Source organism: Phaenicophaeus curvirostris, chromosome 18 (assembly GCF_032191515.1).
Source record: "Phaenicophaeus curvirostris isolate KB17595 chromosome 18, BPBGC_Pcur_1.0, whole genome shotgun sequence".
In the NCBI taxonomy this organism is placed as follows: domain Eukaryota; kingdom Metazoa; phylum Chordata; class Aves; order Cuculiformes; family Cuculidae; genus Phaenicophaeus; species Phaenicophaeus curvirostris.
Genome location: NC_091409.1, coordinates 7,341,010 through 7,363,624, shown reverse-complemented (window position 1 = coordinate 7,363,624; position 22,615 = coordinate 7,341,010). Strand labels below are relative to the sequence as shown.

The 22,615-nt window shown below is 46.1% G+C and overlaps 1 protein-coding gene across 5 annotated transcripts in view; it reads left to right on the top strand.

Moving 5' to 3' along the window:
• The window catches only part of MYT1 (myelin transcription factor 1), a 66,577-nt gene extending 54,012 nt beyond the window's left edge, over positions 1–12,565 (top strand). For all 5 annotated transcript variants that reach the window (XM_069871675.1, XM_069871679.1, XM_069871678.1 and 2 more), the window contains 7 exons: positions 1,995–2,057; positions 2,642–2,725; positions 6,492–6,713; positions 7,291–7,382; positions 8,310–8,413; positions 8,520–8,663; positions 10,121–12,565. In XM_069871675.1, coding sequence (XP_069727776.1) covers positions 1,995–2,057; positions 2,642–2,725; positions 6,492–6,713; positions 7,291–7,382; positions 8,310–8,413; positions 8,520–8,663; positions 10,121–10,261 — 850 coding nt within the window. In that variant the 3' untranslated portion in view covers positions 10,262–12,565. The remainder of the gene's footprint in view (positions 1–1,994; positions 2,058–2,641; positions 2,726–6,491; positions 6,714–7,290; positions 7,383–8,309; positions 8,414–8,519; positions 8,664–10,120) is intronic.
• Positions 12,566–22,615: the final 10,050 nt, after the last annotated feature.

The following is a 22,615-nucleotide window of genomic DNA, read 5'->3' as shown; positions in this document are numbered from 1 at the left end:
GTTTTCATAATTTCATCCCGCCCTGAAGCTAGAACAACAAAGGAAGAATTTTGCTTTCTGTTTTAACAGCGTGAAAAGTCATGGTCGCCTCCTAAACTGGCAGTTTCTCCCTGAGTTAGAGAACCTGCACCCTTATCGGGGTCCTGCTGGATGTGTCCCTTCTCTTACTGCACCGGACCTGTGTGCATTCATGTCTTCTGGGTCTGAGCAGGCTAAGCCATGGTCCTGACTCAGTTTCCCTATCAGTCTTCTGGGACCAGGACAAGTCCCTGCTCTCTCACCCTATTCTTTTTGGCAGTGGAGACTCTTCAATGACTCATAAATGCCAAATCCTTCCTCAAGGTGATGCAAAGAGGAGAGTTTTGATATTTTCTAACAAAAAAAAAAAAATAGAGTACTGTTTAAAAAGCCATTTTCCAAGCTGCAGGATTAAAGGCATCTGTGGAAATCATTGCTTCTTTGACTCTCAAGGGCTGGAGGATCCCAACTATGCCATCGCTTTGGTAAGGCATGAGCTTTCCCAAAGGCACTGGCTGTGGGTGCTGCCTGCACACCATCACGTGTTGCCCACTGGGGTGTCCTGAAGATGCATCAGTCCTTGCTCTATGGCAGACACCAACCAGGGCTACCAAGCCAGGCTGTGGTGGCTTTAAAAATGAGGATTGAGAACACATCCTTTGAAGAGAAAAGGCGCTCTGCAACCTTGTCGTCATCCCATGAGCTTTTCTCGCTCCGCTCAGAAGCGAGCGGCTGAGCATCTCCCACTCATCCCGCAGCGACACCGTGGATTTCCTCCCCCCAGTCCTAATCACTTGACTCAAAGAGCCCTGGCTAATTGGCAGGCTGGCGCTCACATGCTTTGCGAGCACTCCTCACCTCTCTTCCTTGTCCCCATGACAACTTTTATGTCTGCCACATCACCTACAGCATTCGGAGCGGATCTTTGTGCTCGTGGTACTTCATATCCCCTTACTTTTCTCGCTTTCGCGCCCTTAATGATGCAGTGCTTAACTTGTGCCATTATCTTCAGAGCCACTCGCTAGGGCTCGCAGCCCCTGCCAGCCTTTGTGTAGGTTTGTGTGATCACAGAACTATTCTTCAGGCTTTGCTTTCAACCATGTCCCAGAGTGCTGGATGCTTACCTTCAAACACATCATCATGGTTGCATCTTCAAAGACCTCTTTGTAATGGCAGCGGCTGAGGATCGAGGGGCAGATTTTGCACCGAAGCACCGAAAGCTGCTGGTGCACCACGCGTGGTGACCTGGTGATCCCCAAGCCAAGGCCTGGCAGGCAGTTGTTCCCCTGCAGAACCCCCATCCCTTACCTATGATATTATGGAAGGAGAAAACCTGAGGTTAACCTGACCTTCTTCCTCCTGTTCCTTCGTTACTCCCCATTGGAGGCATCGGCCAGTTTTTTACTCCAAGAACCCTCCTGCAGTGAGTTGTCTGTTTACCCTCAATGTCCCCAGCCCCCCCAGATCACTCAGACCTGAGCTGAGACCTTCTGTTGGGCTTCTACTTTGTGGTGGCCACGATGGCCCTGGAGGAAAAGGCTTGAACGGCCAAGCTGATCAGAGTTGTAGGCTATTGTTCTGGTTCCTTGACTATGCTCACATCCAACCCAATGATCCTGGATGGTACCTGCTGTGTTCTGTAGGTCTTCTGGGGGTTCATTATCCCCTTTTTGAGTGTGGGAACAGTGGCTGGGACCTGCGTCCCTCCACTGGAGAGCAGCCACCATGCACCCAACATCCTCATCTCTTCACACCCGTGTTCCTCACCAACGCTGATGCTGTGCAGTGCTGCATTGACCTTGGTGGCATGGATGTTACACACCAGACGTTGTTCTTGCAGAAGGAGAAGGGGCAGGAAGAAAAAAACCTGCTTCTGTGTTGAGAATCCCTAGATTTCTCTTTGAAACGAGCTGTTGCAAAGCATCGATCTCCTGCTTACATCCCCAGGCTGATCTGAGCATCCCTTTCCTCCGCAGGTGCCCTACTCCTGGTTGTGATGGTTCTGGTCACATAACAGGAAATTATGCATCGCATAGAAGGTAAGATCACCCTTAAATTATTTTCTTTGGAGCTTTTTTCTGTTTTTTTTTTCTTCCCTTTTTTTTCCCCCTGCAGTGGGCAGAGTCGTAAAGTTCTGAATAAAACATTAATGTTACTGACAACTGAAGCCTATTTTCATCTCTTTAATCTGACTTCTCTTTTTTTTTTTTTGATGTTTCCAGCATCTGATTAGACGCTCCCTTCAACAGAATAAAAGACAAAGGGTCAGATTTTAGCTGATGCAATGTTCCTGTTAATAATGCTACCTATTTATGACTTCTATTATCACTTTAGAGCATTAATAGCAGAGATCTGAGCCTTCTGTTTCAACAATTCCATTAAACATTGCAGGCTGTTAGCAGAGATCTTCTTATCTAGACACCATTAATTACTGTCCATTTCCCTCAATTTTTTTATTTTCTATTTTTTTTTCTCCTGACTTCTCCTCGTGATGGGAAGCTGCAAAACGAGAGAGATCAAAAAACACTGTGCAAAATTCAAGGGAAAGCTGACTGAAGCAGGGGAATAGCAAATGCAGTGATTCTGCCAGTGAGACAGGCCTTTCTTCTCTTTTCAACCACAGCTTGTCAGGCTGCCCTCGTGCCAAGAAAAGTGGGATAAAGATCACCCCGACAAAGGATGATAAAGAAGACCCAGAGCTGATGAAGTAAGTCTGGCTGAAACTCCCGAGTGGAACCTTTCACTCAATCCCTGCTTTAGGCAGGGGAGCAGCATCCGTCCCGCGTCCTCCCTTACTCGAGCTGCTCAGAGCTTGCACTGGAGCAGGTGCTGCCAAAGCTCTTCCACTGGTTTTGGGGGAATTCTTTCCTAATCCCCCAAATGGTGTTGAAATTAGATTGGAAAAATCGGGGGGGTGGGTGGAGGGTTGCAGTGTGGCTTTTCTTGCTTATTTTTGTGGATGTGAAAGGGGGCTGGTAGAGTACAAACTCATCCTCTCCTGTCTGTGCTTTATAGAATGCCTGGAAAAATCCCCAGTGTTGTAACAGGGCAAAAACTCAGCATCAGGCAGAACTTAGCGTCATCAGAACCCAGCATCAGGCAGAAAGTTGCAGATTTTTGGGCAGTAACAGGCAGGTAAGGGGTCCTGGCAGGCTCTCTTAACTCCCAGGAATGCAATAGATGTAGAAACTATCCAGCACTGAGTTGGGTCAGGATCTGATAACCCCGAACAAGGCACATTTTGTAAAGTCTTTGCCACAGCTGAATATTCAAAGTGAACAGAAAAAGCCTTTCTCTGCTGCCTGGGGCTGAATATTTCAAAACATCCCAGGGGGTTTGTTCCTACTGGGAACAGAGATTTTAAATCCCTTAGTCCGCCTCAGGAGCTTTCATTTGCTGTAAAATCCATTTGTCCTGACTTCTACAAGCCTTCACGGAGCCATCACAGGCTCAGTGTCCAGGGCCTGATGTGATGTTTGGAGGGGGTGTCTCAACCCCTCATGCAGCTGCAGGACATCTGAGCCTTTACAGCAGGGCTGGGGCCAGGCATTGACTCCAGGATCCTATTTTTTTTGTTAATTCAGAGCAACCCCAGCCTTTCTGGAGCCTGCACCCAGCATGTGCAGGTGGAGGGGGCAAAAAGAAAACCTTATCAAGCCCCTACAAGAGTTTCTGGATGCCCGTGAGTGCTGGAATTGCTGGCCAAAACCCTTTGGCTCAGCCGGCTGCCCCTAAATGCATCTTTTTTCCCCCTTTTTAGCCCTAGGTCTGGCCTTGCCCTTGCAGAAGAGCAAAGGCAAATATATCCCTGTGCCCTGGGTACCTTGCCCTGGAGCAGAAGCTGAGGGGGAGCAGGAAGTGATGGATGTGGAAGAGCCCCACGGGGGCTGTGGGAAACTGGGATGCAGCAGCCGGGGGAAGGACCTTTAAGAAAGCGATGATATTTGAGCCATCTGCTCTGTTCTTACTCCTCAGTCTACAGGAAGGAAAGCCTCCCAGTTAAATGAGCTGTGTGATAATTAGCAGGAGTTAGTGGAGTTTATTAAAAATTAAGCAACTCGAGAATCTGTGGGAAAAAAAATCCTTTTTTTTTTTTTTTGGCTTGATTACCTTAAATATCAGAGGGGAAATTGAGATGAGATCTTAGAGAGAAATGTTTTTCTGTGAGGGTGGGGAGGCCCTGGCCCAGGTTGCCCAGAGCAGTGGTGGCTGCTCCATCCCTGGAGGGGTTCAAGGCCAGGTTGGATGGGGCTTGGAGCCCCTGATCCAGTGGGAGGTGTCCCTGCTCATGGCAGGAGTAGGACTGGATGGGCTTTGAGGTCCCTTCCAAACCATTCCATGATTTCTATGAAACTGCTGATGGCCTTGTAATGCTCCTCTCCACATTTTCCCCAGGGACACATGCCATGGTATAAGCAGCAATTCCCCCTCTTCCAGTATTCCCAGGAGGAGCAGAAGCTCCTCTGAGATTTGCAAACCAACACGGTGCAAAGGTCCCTTCACTGCTGCCTTTCCCCAGTACTTGGAAAACTCGTGTTCTGCCTCCCCCAGCAAGGTGCCCTGGGCACAGGTTTGCGTTAAGGAGCTTTGGCTCTTAATCCGTCCTCCGTCTGCACCGAGCGCTGCTTGGAACCGGGCCGAGTTTTGCACATCGCCACTAAAGAGAAAATCATTGAGTCCCTGTTGTTTTTGCTGTTCATCCTTCACGTATTTTGCTACAGGCGTGATTGAACAGATCACCTCAACCTTCAGCTCAGCCCTGGCATGAAACGGAAGCATGTTCAGCTCCCTAATTGATCAAACGTTCCCGGTGCTTCTGTTAAATAATAATAATTAAAAAAACATAAATTCAAAAGAAGTCCAAGCCAGCTGTTTTGCACAATAAGGCTCCAGGTTTTTTTTTAACAATGGAAGTGTAATGAAAGTTAAATTAACAGCGTAAAGTATGTAGCGGTTGGACCGTAACGGCTGCATACTAAACGCTGGGGGTTGTCTCTTTTTTCTCTTGCTTTTCTCTCCCCTCTTCTCCTTTTCCTCCTGAGGATTCAGTAATTTGCTCATGATCATATAAAAGCAATGATGTTATGAATTTACTGAGGATCCTGCTGGCAAAGATATTATAAGTGAATTGTGCTGCATTTGCAGCTGATTAAAATCGAGATCAGCATTTCTCAAATTATCTTGGGGAAAGGCTGGGTGTGCGGCTCCCCCCTCCTGCTGTCATCTCCCCTTTGTACGAAATATAAACAATCAGGGTAATCATTTCTGCGGTGAAATGCAGCTTGCGATTTTTCAGTTGCAGCTCTGTGGATATTTTGCTGGTGAAACTTAAGTCCCTAATTGCGTTCAAGCCGAGGACACGAGGTTCTTTCTGCCATTTCTTACCTACTTTTCCTCCCACCTCTCCTCCTTTAGAGCAACCTCCCTTGAGTAATAAACTTTTAACTGTATTTATAATTGACTAACGTCTTTAAGCAAATGCAAACCACAGCAGAAACCTTAATAGATACACCAAGCATTGTCGAATGGCTGAGTTTAGTGAGTATGCCATTAGGTGGGGAGCTCGTGAGTGGGGAGGAGAGGTGCTTTTAGAGAGGCACTCATCCTCTTGGCAATTAGCAGAAGTTGTGTCAGCGCTTCCGTGAGGCCCCTCGCAGCTTCTGTGTGCTTTAACTGGCCATAAATAGTGGCAAAAGCCCGGGGGCAGGAGGGCTCATGCGCTGCCTTGATGGCAATTCTCACTTTTATGCCCTTGCGAGCTCAGGTTGGTCCCTGTGGCTGCGAGATGTGAACCAGGAGAAGAAGGAGGCAGGCGAGGCCACGCTGAGCGGTGCCCTGGGGTTTATTTGCCCATCTGATGGGGTGTGGGCTCAAAAACACCTCAGACGCTCTTTTTGCAGGAACAGGTTTGCAGTTTCTTAGTGTCTAAGCAGCTCTTGGGTCAGGGACTGGTTCATGGGGAAGGGTTTTGTCCCCGTGAGCACAGGCAGAGCTCCCACATCACTTTAACTGTGCTGGTTTAGGCTGATAAATTTCATGACCCTGGGTTCCTCCACAGTACCAGCAGGCAGAGCTGCCTGTAAATGTGTGATGGTTTGGTATGAGCCTGTCAGCTTTGGTAACACCAGGATCCCACATTAGGCAGCTCAACCTGCCACCTTTGCCCTCAGTGAGGCACCAAACACACAGTTTCGGACACCACTGGGACCTGCTTTTGCTACAAGCGTGAGGTGATGTGACCTCCACACCTTTTCCTCTTATAGGTTTACCTTGGTTCTCCTTGGCTCTTTTGAAGGGGCAGTCATAGTTCTCAATATCCCATCTGCCATTTCCATCAAGTAAGCATAAGGTCCAGATAAGATCCCCAAATATGACGTCTCACTTCTCAGGCTTCCTCGTTCCTGCTGATCCCTACTTTCCTTACGTCTCTTTTCATTCCCATGCTGTAATTTTTGGTAATTCCTTATGTCCAGGTGTCCAGTTCCTGGCTGCGTTGGGCTTGGACACATCAGTGGCAAATACGCCTCTCACCGGAGCGCATCAGGGTGCCCTCTTGCAGCCCGCAGGCAGAAGGAAGGATCGCTCAACGGCTCCTCATTTTCCTGGAAGTCTTTAAAGAACGAAGGACCAACCTGCCCTACCCCAGGCTGTGATGGTTCTGGCCATGCCAATGGGAGCTTCCTCACTCACAGAAGGTAAATCTTGGGGTTGAAATCCCTGGGAGCGTGACAACATTACAGTGGAATAACCCACTTGCCTGTAGAAGCTGCTTGAGCATCATTTGGCTTTTCATGGAAGGCTCTATAGCTGTTGCTCTTGATGCTAACTTCATTCGGGCTGCTCCAAGGTTGGAGTTTTTTGCACTGAGGAAAACATGTAGTTGTTTTAATATTTAATATTGCAAAGATGAGATGTAGATTGGGCAAAATTCTGAAAAGTCCTTCCACGAGCAAGCAAGAACAGGACCTTGGCACCCAAACAGGGGTATGATGCCCAAATCAGCCAGATATGTCTCACCTTCCTCAACTGTCATGCCCTCTCTTTCAGGAAACAATGTGTTTATTTAATCTTTGTTCAGAGAAAATTGCTCTCACTTTATAAATGGGGAGTTCTGTGGCATTATTCATAAAGCAATTTCCTCTGTACCATAAAAAGCTTTTAGAAGAACTGTCTCGCAGCATGAACTCTACGAAATGGTACATGCTCTTGTTGGGAACATAAGCACCTATAAATACCCAGACTTTATGAATCCCATTTTTACTTGCTTTTCAGTTTGTCAGGGTGTCCAAGAGCTACTTTTGCGGGGAAGAAAGGAAAACTCTCAGGGGATGAAATTCTCAACACAAAGTTCAAGACCAGCGATGGTAAGGATTTTCACTCCTTCTGTCTTAGGTGTGTCAAGGTATTGAGCCCATACGTCTTTGCTTTTGCAGACTGGAAAGGTTTCAACAACTGAAATGTGGCTTCAGATATTCAAGATTATCATGGGCTATGAACATCCCTTTCTCAGGTTTCTTAGATATTGGGGGTGGAGTGGTACTGGCACCGCTCCCCAGGTGACACACTGGGATATGGGAGCAGGTGAAATGATAAAGGAGTCTCCATAGTGAAATTCCAGGCAAAAAGAATTAATGCTGAAATTGAGATTTTGGTTTTTTTTTAAATAGTCATTGACATTTTTACAAATCCCTCACAGCCATTCAGTGATTTTCACTTATTCAGGGCTTTTAATCCTGCAGATATTTCTGGATGTGGAATTTTGTTAGCGATGGCACTTTGCATTTCCAGTGCTATTACTGAGGTTTCTGTGGCATTTGATGAGGTTCAGGCATTTTACTGGTATCCTTATATAGTCTGGAACCTATAAATACCTGCACTCTGCTAGAAATATTTCTTCATTTTATGAACCTCGTAATTTCTAATCAAGAAATGCATCATTTTTTTAAATGGCATTTTCTCAATCTCAGAACTGGACAGAATGACCTGAGTTTTCAGGGCAATAAACCTTGCAGGGTGCGTGGAGGTGCTGGACTCCAACTGCTGTGTTGTCGTTGGTTTTTTGCATTTACATATTGACCTATACATTTATCATTGAACTGTGATGCTAAAAACATTCTGAAATAAATAAATAAATAGACAGGTGAGATATGCATCTCGTTTAGAGGACGTGAAAGCAAAGGTGAGGACTTTGTGAGCGGTGCTGTCTATGCACCAGGACGGGCTCAGCAGAAAGCCCAACATTTTTGCTTTTCCCATGAGCATTTGCTGACCGCCTGTGACCTTCCCTGCAGTTCTGGAGAATGATGAAGAGATCAAGCAGCTGAACAAGGAGATCAGTGACCTGAATGAGTCCAACTCGGAGATGGAAGCAGCTATGGTGAAACTGCAGTCACAGGTTTGTATCCTCAGATGCGCGCCCAGGACTGGGGACGCATGGCCAAGCCCCTTGCTTGGGTGGTGGTGGGTGCACTGGTAACCCTGCCACCCTCTTTGCTCTGCAGATCTCCACCATGGAGAAGAACCTGAAGAACATTGAGGAGGAAAACAAAATCATAGAGGAGCAAAACGAAGCCCTGTTCCTGGAGCTCTCAGGGTTGAGCCAGGCTCTAATCCAAAGTCTTGCCAATATCCGCCTTCCGCACATGGTAAGAAACTTCAACAGCGCTCACCCCCGCCAGGGTGATTGAGGGAGCTGAGCCAAACCCAATTCATGATAAGGCTTATGTACAATTAGAGAGTGGGAGAATTTCTTTCCATACACCTGTGTGTCCTTTATAAGATCAGTACTTTTACCTTATCTCTGCAGCTTGCATTGTATCTCCCTTTTGTCGTCGTTTTCTGCCGATCTCCCTTTGTATCTATTGTTCTGTTTCATTATATCTGGGAGCATTATCACAAAATAGGAAACTTTATCAAGGGCACCCAGAGCCTTTTAGGCTAAGACAGCACAAGCGGAGATCAGGAGGGATTGGATTTCAACGTCAGAAAAATCTTACAGCTCCTATTATAATGCAGGTAGTTTCAATTCAGTTTTGAATAGCTGGCAGCCGAAGAATAGCATTCTTAAAGAGCGTGTGTTTTGTTTAATTTAACAAGGTCTAACAGCCCACAGCATGTTACCATAGAGTTACTGCAAAATGAAAAGACTGCATTAAAATAGTAAAAGCACAAAAGGCTATTAATTACCTTCTCTCTATTCCCAGGAATGTAATTACTGTTGTCGAAACCAGGTGTGGGGAGGGGGCACTTGTGTTGTTGGGGAAACTGTCCTCTTACAACTCATACAGACCATCACAACGATCAGAGGAATGAGCTTTTGATATGATTTTTTCTGCCATTGTTTCTTTTTGGGAGGGGGAAATCTTTTTCATTGGGGTTTGTATTTAAATGCAGGCTGGTTGGAGGAAAGCCATCCTCCAGCAGAGCAGTTTTGGATAGTATTCACCCAGCTGCCTAACTGGCAGAAAACCACTCGCTGAGTGCTTTTCTGTAAGGTATTTGACACAGAAAGGTCAAATAAACTGTTCAGCAAATATTTTTTCAAGGTTTCGGGCAACTCCAATTAAATAATGCCCACGAGACTTGTATGCTCGTTTTATCCCAGTTCTTTTTCTTCCTTCCTCCTTTCTTTTTCCCCCATTAACTCCAAGTTAGAGATTTGCAAGGTTCCCACAATGCCCCTCAAAAGCGAAAGCTGCACCGCTACAGCGTGCTGGTGTGAGCCCAAGGTGACCAGGCTCCTGTCCTGACTGTGTCTTTGATTCCTCCATGATGCTTCAGCAGTCCCTGCCTCCTCTTGTCCTCCAGCCTTTCATTTCCATGGCTTGATTGAGCCTCAAACCTGTTAAACTGCCTGCGCGTGCTTAACCTGATGCTGTTAATAGTTCCATGAGGTCATGGCATAAAATTAAGGACTCAGTTAAGACCTGGCCCAATCAGGGCTTGCACGATGAGATTCCTACACATACAGCACCGCACACAAAAAGGCTCCGATGTGGAGAACTTTGCCTGTTGGTACATACAAATGATTAACCAAAAATAAACATCTCGGGCTCTTCTTGCTGTATTACTAACATTTTTATTTGGCTTTCTTTGGCTGCAGGAGCCAATTAGTGAGCAGAACTTTGACGCATACGTGAACACGCTGACTGACATGTACACCAACCAGGAGTGCTACCAGAACCCGGAGAACAAGGACCTGCTGGAGAGCATCAAGCAAGCCGTCAAGGGCATCCAGGTTTAGTGCCGTGGGATGGAGACGAGCAAGCAAACAGACTGTAAGATGGACCTTTCCCTCCAAGTATTCAGGTTTACAAGTTAGACAACTTGTTTAATGAATGAAAAAAAACAAAACAACAAAAAAAAGGAAAAAAAAGGACCAAAATGTAACCAAGAGGCCATTTCTGAGACATGGAACTGATTGAACTCAATGTTCTCGTTTACTTATCTTTGGACCTTCTTGAAAAAAGTGGGATTTTTCTACCTTGACCACAAGGTAGATCAGGATGGAAGGTTAAATTCTCCAGTAGGCTGTGGAGCTTGGTAGCTGGTGAAGAGCAGGCATCTCTCCTGAGTTGCTGTACTCTTGCAGAATAGATTCAAGGGTTAAAACGTTATAAGAACAGGGTCTTGTCGGATCCAAGACTAGCGTATGACTGGCTTAAACCCTCATGTTGTCTATGGTCGTATGTCCAGATCACCTACTCACACATGAATTATGTTCTGTGTTGCTACAAGTGCTGGAGCTGCAAGCTACCTGTAAATCTGAACTTGTGCTGGGCCTCCTAACCCCAAGGTGTTCAGATATCCACTGGGCATGGGAACTCTGAAGTATTATAAAGTAGCTTATTTTTATTTTCTGAAAGAAATCCGAAGAGCAGTTCTGGATCTCCAGTGGAAAGCGCAATGGAAAAAAGGTTCTCAGGGAAGCTTTTTGGAGTTTGCAACTACAGTATTCCTTTGTCTGTCTTAAAGATGAGAATAGCTATTATGAATAGGCCAATACCAGATATTTCATACAGAAGAAGTCTTTCATGTGTCATGGTCCAGTGTATATGATTTTTTGGAAGTCCGTTTGATGACAGTTCTGGTTCTTTTCATTATTGTGATCATCCTTACAGTGGCGCAGTCCTGCCAGTCCAGAGATCATACATCAATGCCAGAGAACGTTTGAGATTGCGATGCACACAAATAAGAAGAAACAAAAAAACCCCAACAAAAAGCGAGATGTGAATTGATGGCCAGCAAAGTGCTTACCTACCGCAAATCAGTAGTCGATTTCTTACAGATATCCGCAGGGCAATGGGTATTTTTTTGGCTTGGTTGGTTGTTCTGCGTAAAATCGCAGCACAAGCACCATTCTGCCAAAAAAACCCAACGAAAAAAAGGAAAAATTAAGAGTATTCAGGTACTGGGTATTCTTCCAAAGAAGCATTTTGTAAGCAGCTCAGTACACGCAGCCCATTGTGCACTAAAAGAACAACTTTATGAATGTCTTTGCAACGCTGCTCGCCAGCACCCGCTCCAGGGTGCCTGGAGCTGGCTGTCACCCCCAGGTTTGCTCTTCCCCCATCCGGAGCTCGCTGTGCCCCTGCTGCAAATGCTTTGGAAGCTGAGGTGGACAACCCCTCGACAACCCCAAGGGGTCCCAGCGTGGGGCACATCCACATCCTGCATCCCTCGCGGCGGTGGGGCGGGTGGAGCTGGGGAGGATTTTGCTGACCCATATTAAAGGCAAGACTGTGGTGTTGATTCGAGCCCAATCCTGCAGATATTTAGGGCATAATCCATGATTTGGATAAATCACTAGGAAGCTTCCCAGTCATCCCAGTGGCCACGGGATCCGGCTTTGAAGCCCACGAGCCGCTTGGCTTGTGTTGCTTCCCTAGGGCAGCTGGAGCCGGCGGGTTTGCTCATGTCCTTAAGTGTTTGCAGGATCAGACTCCATGAATTCACTTATTTTAGAACCCATTCCAAGTGCAAAAAAAAAAAAAAGACAAAAGAAAGGGAAAAATAACAGTAATAATAAACTGAGGTGTTAAAAACACAATGTTCTCACATGTAAATAGAGTCCAAATTGATTGTGACTGCAATTCAGTTAGTATTTAAAAGTAGAGAAATTGCACTTCCTGGAAGAAAGAGAGGAAAAAAAAAAAGTAGTTAGTTTAATTATCCTGTAAATTATTTAATTTTGGCAAGATGTATGTAATTTATATTTACAACACCTTTATGTTAACTTTTTTGCTATTTATTTAACTTTTTTATTTATTAATTTTATACTTATTTTCAACTGGACACCGCACCATAGAAAAGGAGATAAAGAAGCAAAAAAAAAAGTGAAAAAGTTAAACTTTTGACCATAAAATATGATATTCCAAAAAAAAGAGAAAAAAAAAGAAAAAAACCCTATCTACAACTCCTCCTTGTAATTTTGATGCAACCGAGTTATTTTTTATATATTTTGTTATTTATTCTTTTAACGATGGGAATTTTTTTAAAGATATTTTATAAACTGAGGCATTTTTGATAATTTTTTGGTTTGTTTTTTTGCGGGGAGGGGGAGGGTGGGTGCACCGGGGGAAAGAGAGACTTTTTCAGTTGTTTTCTTTTTTGTTCCTCTTGTTTCAGGCACTGAGAACAGGAAATGAGAATTCTGTATTTATTATTTATTTAATATTTAAGTCGGGAAGAAAAAAAAAAACAAACTGTGCTCTTGTTGTATATTTATTTTGTCGTTTGTGTGTCAGTTATGTGATGACTGAGTACTTGTTTATGTGAAGGAATACTGTTAATATTTAAATAATAAAGAGTCACATTGAAAGTTATAGCGGGCTACCTGTTATTCTGTGAAAACAAATACTGTGATCTACTTTCCTCAGGAAATGTACTTTGCAGACAGAACTTCCTTATGTACTGGCAGGGTTCTTTCGTAATAAAACCCAGTTCTGTTTGTGACTTCAGTTCCTATGGTCTTTCTTCGAGCTGCTGCTGATGTCCCCCATGGCTTTGTCACCGCTCCTGCACCACGGCTCGGAAGGGCAGAGTCCCTCGTCCCTTGGGAGATGCGGATGGAGGGTGCACACCCCAAACCTGGCTCTCCTCATGCATCTCACCCTCTCCCTGCTCTCCCTGATCCAGAGCCCCTCCCCAGCTTTCCTGGATCCCCTTTCAGCCCTGGAAGCTGCTCTATGGTCTCCCCGCAGCCTTCTCTTCTCCAGGCTGAACAACCCCAACTCTCTCAGCCTGGCTTCATAGCAGCAACTCCTCCAGCCCTCAGGTCATCTCTGTGGCCTCCTCTGGACTCGCTCCAACAGCTCCATGTCCTTCCTGTGCTGAGGACTCCAGAACTGGATGCAGGACTCCAGGTGAGTCAAGGGATAGTGGATGAGTGGTTGTCCCTCCTGAGAGGTAGCAGGAGATGCTCTGGCTTCTTGCTGGTGATTTTTCATGGCTGGCTTTGTTGCACCCAGCTTATCGCTGATGGGGTTTTGTGACCTCTGCAAAGGGCTGCACATCTTAAAAGGAGAAAACTAGGGAGTCTCATGCAATGGTTCACCTCAACTGGCTGGCATGTTGGTTTTCTGAAGGGCACATAATTGTTTTATGGGGGGATTCGCTAGACTTTGCATCACCGAGCAGTTCCTTGTGCCAATATTTGATTATGATGATAGAGCTAATAGACACGCTTGCTTGTCCTTTCTTAACGAATTGGCTGTGCTGCATAATAGAGCAGTTAGACTTGTGTTAAATTGCAGCTTGGGGAGCCATCACTGTGAGATGTTATCTTCTCCGAACTGGCGTCCTTTATCACAGGAAAGGGAATTGAGTTGGTTTAAGATGGTACACTGTCAGTTTATAGGTGTGCTTAGGAGAGCTCTTAAGCCTCCTCCATCATGTGTAGGGTGAGAGATAAATGGCAGAGGAGAGTGGGTCTTTTGCTGCAAGGATGCAAGGGAAAAGATACTCGTCAGCATGCAGTTGATAAATCGTTGGCCAACAGAAGCGTCATTTGGCCTCACTGGTGCCACTGTTAATTGTTAAAGGCTACCAACAACCCCTCTCTCCATTCTTCTGCTCAAGTGGTACCCTCCACTTGTCAACATTTACCCAGCCTCTCCCAGAGAGCCGTGGGCTCCAGCGGTGGCTTTTGGGGTGCACAGAAAGGGGTTTCTTTCCTGGTCTTGTGCATTTTTTGTGATGCTTGCTCACCCTGCTCTAGAGCTCCTCTAAGTAAAGTCTCAAGGCTCGGTCCATCTCACCTGCTGCCATGATCAAGGTGTTCTGAAAAACACACGGCTGTGTGGTCAAGGAGGTGTTGCCCCATTCTCTAAAAGGTCATGGTGGAGAGAGGGTAACTTTACTCTTCAGAGTTTGGCATCAAATTCACCCCCTGTGGGCTGCAGGAAGATGATCCTGAGGCTGGGGAGTAATCAGATGGGCTGGACATGACATTGCAGGCCCCAGCTGGAAACTGCTTCCCTCCCAGCCAGCGCTGAGCACAGCTTGGCTGGATTAAAGCTCTGTCCCGTGCTTGTTAACACACTCACTTCTCCTACAATTTTATGAGAAGATATATCCTGAAACGACCTTCCACTTTGTACAGAAGAGCTCGTGGGATTGAGGCTGTAGGAAAGCACGCGGATGATGCATTCTTCAGATAAATAGCTCTCGTTATTCTAGATGCCTTCATCCTCCTCTTTCAGGGGGATGGATAAATCACCAATCTGTACTATCAGATTTAAAGACAGTTTCGACCCTGTCAACAAGGAAGTATAAAGCCTGTCTTCATTTATATAACTGCAATGCTCTTTTGTTTGAATGTCAGTGACTCTCTGTGAGGGCAGGAAGAAACACAAGCCATGAAGGGATAGAGCAAGGACGTACGCTCTGCCTGAGCTCCAGGACAAGTATGAAGGACTGGACCACACTGGGAGGACTGGTCCAGCTAAGATATGACATTTGACCCTGAAGTATCACGGCCATGGTTAACTCCAGCACGCCCTTACTGTGGCTAAACCTCTCCTTGCCTCTTCCTTACTTCCAGTGAGTCCCAGCATCCACCCAAACCAAGCACAAGGTAATGGTCAAATGATTTGGCCTCAAACAGTGGCTAACCTGGCCTTAGCACCACAGGGGAGTTGATTTTGCCCTGAAGCTCATCAAGTCTAAGATCAAGGACAAGCTCCGTAGGTTTTGCCATTTGCCAGAGGGTTCCTTCTCAGGCTTCAAAATGTAAGAATCCAGCCCAACCATGCTGAGGCTGTTTAGCAATTAAACAGCATAAATCCAGGAGCTAGATTAATAAACACTAGAGTCTGTCTACAGCAGTCTACAGAGTGGAGAGATAAAACTGTAAAATATTTATTACTGGCTTGGGGATGAAGTCATTAATTTAATAACTACCCATTGCTTTGCTTCTTACAGTTGTTAGCAGTCTGAAGGTTACAGAAGATTAGGTGGGAAACTTATAGCTTCCCTGCTGAGAGGAGCCTTTCCCATGAAAGCCAGAGCCCAGCTCCCATCTGTCACCCCATTGCGTTTGAAGGTGGTGAATATATTACCAAGCCGCTTCTCAAAATAAGACAAAACAAAATTTCTGCTGGCCACATGGCAACCTTCCACAAAATTTAATGAGGACGCTGCCCTTTGTACATGGGAACATTTTCAACAGCTGTAGGGATGAAGGCAGGATGATCTTTGTCAGCGCTTGCCGGTTGCTCGTGACGTGGCTCCCATGGAGAGCTCAGCCCCAGCAGCACCTCGAGGACAAGTGCCTTGAGGCACCAATGCTTCAGCTGCCTCTTGTCCTGAGAGGTGGGGAGCGTTGTCAGAGCCTCCCTTGCCTGTGATTTCTCAGTGGGTCTTTATGCTTTCAGGAGAGGGAACATGGGTATTAGTTCAGTTCCTGCTGTGATCTGATATTGGGGAGCATCCAGGACTTAGGTACTCGTCCTCTTTGTACTGCTTATGGCTGTTGTCCCCTGACGAGCGACAACTGCGATTCACAGAGAGGCTGCAGCAGAAGTCACAGAGGGAGCGAGGGAGGGTGTCTGTGCACCCATCACATTGTGTCATTGGCTTCATCCAGGAACAGCAATGAGCTGTGATTCAAACGAAGTGCACAGGGCGTAGGGTTTGAGGAGGAGGCGGTGTGTGACATGCCCTCCCGCCAGCTCCTGCTGATGAGGGGCTGAGACATGCTAATCCTCCCCGACCACCACACTGGCAGTGGAGGTAATTGAATTGCCTAAATAATTTAATCGAGCCTTTAGCCTGCTTTGTAAAATGAATAAAATAATACCAGGTAAACACTGTGAGCATAGGACATAAATGAATATACGGGTGCAGCCACTCTGCCCTGCCGAGTAGCCTCTGGCTGCAACCTCCTTTGGGGGGACCAGCTCCAACACTCGTTGGATTTAGCACTTGTCCCTGTTCTTGAGGATGGGAGAAGAAACAGCTCTAAAAGCACTGAATGGTTCTGGGTGGCTCCTGGAGAGCTCTGTCCCGATGGAGATGCAGCTGCCTTACAGAGCCCATACTCCTTGTTCAGCCACCAGCCTTGGAAAACCCCCTTTGCCCATGGGCATCCCTGCTCCTCCAAAGCCTTGGAGACCTGCAGATCTGCAGGGAGCGAGCCCAGACAAAGCAGAAATGAGTGAAGCTCTAAGTGTGTGCCTTGAGGAAGTAAGAGAGGATGAAAGGAGAGATGATGGCCAATGATGGAGAAAGGTATCTGTGTTATCCATAATACAAGCAGCAATGATAAGCACCATGATAAGTCATGCAGTGATGGACATTGATTTTTACCTTGTGCCATCGGTGTGACTGTAATTCTGCTACCAACCCGGAAAGCAAGACATAGCCTTGTTTTCAGGTAACTTTCAGGTGACCTGGTTGACTCAAGTTATCCTTGATGACTGCTTAGGGAAGAAAAGAAAACAACATCCCTGAAATACTGTTCTGGCTTTTGCAGGCTCCCATAAAGGAGATGCTTGCAAGAGGATGGTTGGCAGCTCAAAACAGATAACTACAAAGCTGGGTCTCCAGGTGTTGGAGGTGAGAAGGTCTGGACAGGTGGATCAACTGCAATGCGTTGGCTAAGACTTTGCACTAAGGTTTAACATCATTAGGTTGTGCTTTAGCACAGAGTGAGATTTTACCTTAAGCAAGGTAGGGAGGAGAGGGAAAGAGAGAGAGAAAATGCTTGTGAATGACAGCAGACCTGCAAGATATTTCTGTTGTCACCAAAAAGTAACAGAAACATTTCTGCAGAGCGTTAACCTCAATTTTTCCCTCACACCAGACTAATTTGCCACTGTCAGCACAACTGCCTTTGTCCTGACCATCCTGCACTCCCATCCACATCCAGCACGGGCAGGGCTAACTGCAGGGGCCCTACCCCAGTATCATGTCATCACGTTACCCTTTCATTTCTCTTATCAGTGCTGCCATTCAGTTCCACTCTTTATCCCCAGCCGTTATCACAATGAGCCAAGAAAGTGCAGAGCATCAGCTGGGGGGGGGAGCAGGCAGGGAGAACAGGTGAAATTCTGATGTTGTCAGCTAAAATAGTTTCCAGATGAGTTCTGCCCACAAAGAAGCTGCATCTTGGTGATTTAGTTGCCAGATTTTACATTTTCTCCCTCTCTCCCCATCTCTCCTCTCGCCTGCGAGCTCAAAGCGGAGTCCTGACACTGCAGAGCGGTAATAGAATTAGTCTCCTGCTATAAACTGTTCAGTGGGGCTTGTTAGCTCAATTGTTGATGCTAAATTCTTATCAGAGCCACCTAAAAGAGCATTAATCAAGAAAGGCTGAACTCCCTGCCTGGGTCACAGAAATTTAATTAAACCCCAAGTAAAACTGGAAAATCATTTTGAAGAGACGAATGCAAAATGCTTCTCATCGTTTGACTCTGCAGCTGCGTGGTTCAAACCCTCGGCTCTGATTTCAAAGAGAGTTTTGCCAGACCAAAGGCTGAACGAAACACAGACGAGGCTTTCCGCAGTGTCTCCTTTAACACAAGGTCCTGATGCTTATCCAGGGTAAACTAAACATGGAAAACAACTGATTAAGGCCTGCTAAGAACCAGGACCATAAATGCAAAGGAGCAGAATGCTTTTCAAAGTAAAACAGTAATCACCTTGAGTAAGGTTATTGGTTTATGGATTTGTATCTATTTTCCATTTCATGCGCAAAAAGGCTCATGAAACGAACCATTTATTCAATAGATAGAGAGAAATATTAGTACTGGCGTCAGTATGACCTCATGTGGGTTATTGTGTGTAGTTCTAGGACCTCTCTTTGGAAAAAGAAAAGATCCTTGAACAGGTGTAGGGAAGGACTGGCAGGGCAGTTAGCAGAACAGAGAACCTATCTTAGGAGAGAGGATTAAATGAGCTTGGCTTGTTTAGCCTAGAAAAACAAAGGTTAAGAGGGGATATGATTACTCTTCATAAATACATTCAGGCTGGGAGGAAGGGGAATGATTTAAGTTAGGAGATAATACGGCAAGAGATCAAATAAGGTGCATCATGGCCAGGAATAAATTTCCATCGGAAATCTGAAAATGTTTGGTTATTGTTGGAAGAGAAAGGTTTTGGAAAGGATGGGTGAGCAGGACAGCTGAGTCCCTGTGGTCTTTAAGATCATAGAATCATAGAATCACCAGGTTGGAAGAGACCCACCAGATCAAGTCCAACCATTCCTATGATGCTCAGCGTTGTGGCTGGTGCAGCCCAACAGGTAAGTCTGCAGGTGGGACATGTAGGACTACCAGAGCCAAAGCAGGAGGAGGAAAATGTGATGTGGCTGCTGTCTTGTTGTCTTTCTATTACTTACGAATCCATAAGATCCATTGATTTTATTTAATCTATGAATCACTTGAAAGATCCAGGAATCATTTTCTTCTCCCACAAATATGAAAAGCTTGATTTTGGAGATATTTATTTGGCAGCTTTCTCCTAAATCATGGCAGATGGGGCATAATGAGACAGGAGAGAGCCAGGATGCTCAACAGGACTCACCGGTGCTGCTGGCAGTATCAAGAAGAGACAAAACACCTCGCTGCTGAGTGTCCCCAGCAGCAGGGAACCCTGGGGATGCTTTCTCCCACTGCCTTCCTGCCTCTCCTGACTGCCTTCCTTTGGTGAGGCTGTTAAGAGAGATGAATCCAGGTCTTTCTTAGTCATTTTTCCAAGTGGCATTGGTTATGCATGGTGCAATACAGTGGAAATCAAGACATATGTTCTTTCTCTCGCTTCAGCAATTACTCACAGAGCCCTTTGATGAAGTGAGGCACAAGGATGGCTTTAGGAGACACACACACATTTCTACAGACTTTGCATGGGCAGGAGGATCTCAAGTGATGCACTGTTAGTATGTTAGTAGTAATACTAGTGCAAATGCGTATATCTGCATGCATTTACACACACACACATACATATATATATATATACACACATACACAGTATACGCTTCTGATAGTGGTACGGTGCCAAGCTGATCAGAAAACACAACAGAGCTGATTTTACAAAATCAAAAGGAAAGAGTAAAAACAGAACCCTATGACTTAATGCTCCTCCAGCTCTCAATTTATATGAGCTATCCTGTCACTCACTAATTACTCTGTTGACTTTACTGGCAAGGTGGCCAGTTGGGCTGCCTGGGCGCACGGCTCAGCCCTGACACGGGTGCTAAAAATGCATTTGTACTTTTTGCTCTTTCAAATAACTAAAAGCATCCCATTTTAACTGCTAAGATGGACTCGGAAGTTAATTCACACTGACTGCTGTTTTAAAAATGTTTATAAATGAAATTGGTTTTAAAAAAAAGGAAGAAGGAAACTATAAACCACCTGGACACAAGAAAAGCTAGAAATTCTTGGCTTCAGCTTGCCCTCATGAAAGTTGCTTGCTTGTAATTAAGGTAACGAAGGGTGGAGACCTGATTCTTAGCGGTAAGTCTGTGGAGTTGGGGGTTGCTGAGATGGGGACAGGGATTGCAGTTTTGCCTGTGAGGGTCCCTGCTCTGCCCCAGCCCAGGAGATGCTGAGGTGCAGCCTCCAAACCCCTCGGCGATGTCTGTGCTGCTGGAGACACCTTGTGGTACACGGCTGAGAAATGGAATGGGCTGGGATTTAACCAGTGCCGGCAGGCCCTGCTCTCCCAATCCAACTCTGCTTTTCCACTTTCTGAGGCTGCTGGAGCTCTTCAAGCAGGGCAGAGCTGCACTTACTCAACTATTGCTGACTCCAACTGGATAACAAAGCCCCAGGTGAGCTGTAAGGATGACAAGAAGGTCTTTTTAAAGAACAGGGAAAGAAGTAGCACAAAGAATCAGCAATTGCAGACCCATGGCAGTATAAAATACCAAGCTATTCTGTTTGTTTGGGTTTTTTATGTGGGTATTTTTGCAATATTATCAGGCAACTTTGGGTTTACTTTGGAGCTGAAGCCCGGTGCTATCACCCATGAATAATAGGAAATACTTTTACCCAGCTTTTATTTTAGCTTTTTTTGTTCAAAAAATAAAGCTCTGTCGGGAAAGGGAGCAGACGCAGAACAGAAGTCCTGCAATCACACATGTAAGGAGTTTGTCTGTTCTGCATTTGCAGATTTCCACTGCGTTGGCATTACGCTTGAGTGCTTTCTGTATTAAAGAAGACGAGGAGAGTGCAATCACCTCATCCCGTTTTGGTTGAATCAGCAAGGAGGAGTTTCAGTGCTCACTACCCACGAATAATCCCATTCTCCCAGGCAGCTGGCTGCTGCGAAATGAAAGTGCAGACATGTACAGTATTACCCTGTGCCTGTTTGCAGAGTCTGCTGTTATCATGTTAATGAAGGGAGCTGAGATAATCACCTTAAAGCATAAATACATTTGGATGCTGATTCACTTTCTCCTATTTGAGTCTGATTAACCAGGGTAATTCTTATGTTTTTTCCACTGCAGGCTTGTTGTGTCTGCATAGTTAGTGCTTTGTTTCACAATTCATCTCCAGACAACTTAAATCAAGAAGCCTCTTGTCCAGATCTAGTTATTCCTTCTCATTTTGTAACCATACATGGTCACCAAAAGGGTTCTCCGGCACTGGCAGGGGCTGCCCAGGGAGGTGGTTGAATCTCCATCCCTGGAGGGATGTAAAAGAAGGGCAGATGAGGTGCTTGGGGGTGGTTTAATAGTGGACAGGTACGGTTGGACTAGATGATCTCAAAGGTATTTTCCAACCAAGCGATTCTATGGTTCAATGGATCTAAATCCTGAATCAACTTCATTTGATCCACAGCCTTAGTGGTCACACAGATTGCTCAGCCAGTGCTGTGTGGTTTACTTACAGATGCAGGTGGACACATGCTTTTAGAGGAGAATTTCTCTCATTCTAAGGTAAGCGAGAGGAACCACCTTTCCCCCACATCTTTTCAGGCCCTGCCCTGTCACTTAGAACCACCAAACGAGCCCATGTGGGAAAGCAAAATCAAAATCGGGCACCTAAAGCTCAGCCAGATCCCATCAAGGGAAACAGATCCCTCTACTGCATGAGTGGCAAGGCAGTGATCCTGGCAGTCTTGCAACATTGAATGTTTTCTCCAAGCCCTGGTCCCAGAGGTGGGTGAACAGGCATCTCCCTCATTGTCTTCTCAGTAATTTTCTATCTGGAATTTGCGGTCAAGCTGGGTGATCATAGGCTCAAAATGCAGAATATCAATTACCTCCCAGAGTAATGTTTGGGGTTTTTTTTCCTAAGTTCCCATGATTTTTTCCCAAGCCTGACTAACAGTATCAGAACATCTGGTGTTGGCCACGCTTCACGTGGGAGGTTCAGCATCAGCATGAGGATGGTGTGTGCCAGCTGGAGACTGGCATCTCCCCAGCTCCTCGCTGGCTCCCACCGCCAGGCTGCGTCCGCTCCCACACCCTGGGAAGCCCCAATCCCACCCAGAGCTGGAGAATGCGCTGCCACAGCGGGGCATGCCGTGGAGGTGTCCTGCAGGGGATGAGGACTGGGAGGACTGGGTGCTGAGCTGAAGGAGCAGGTGTGGAAAGGGAGTCAGCTGCTGGGAGCCAGAAATTAGGGCAGGACAGGGCTCATGGGGCTGAGGGAAGGCAACCACACTGGGATGGGGAGATGTGTTTCCTAGCTTATATCAAAAATGGTGTGGCCAGCAGGAGTAGGGAAGGGACTCTGCCCATATACTCAGCGCTGTTGAGGATGTGCCTTGCATCCTGTGTTCAGTTTTGAGTCCTGCAGAACAAGAAGGACATTGAGGGGCAAGAGCTTGTCCAGAGAAGGGGAACAAGGCTGGTGAAGGGGCTGGAGAACAAGTGCTATGAGAAGTGGCTGAAGGAACTGGGTCTGTTTAGTCTGGAGAAGAGGAGGCTGAGAGGAGACCTCACCACTGTCTACAACTGCCTTCCAGGAGGTTGTAGCGAGGTGGGTGTTGGCCTCTTCTCCCAAGTAAAAAGTGACAGGACGAGAGGAAATGGCCTCAAGTTGCACTAGGGGAGTTTATATGGGATATTAGGGAAAAATTTCTGGTGAAGCCTTAGCAGAGGCTGCCCAGGGCAGTGGTGGAGTCACCATGCCTGGAGGGTTCA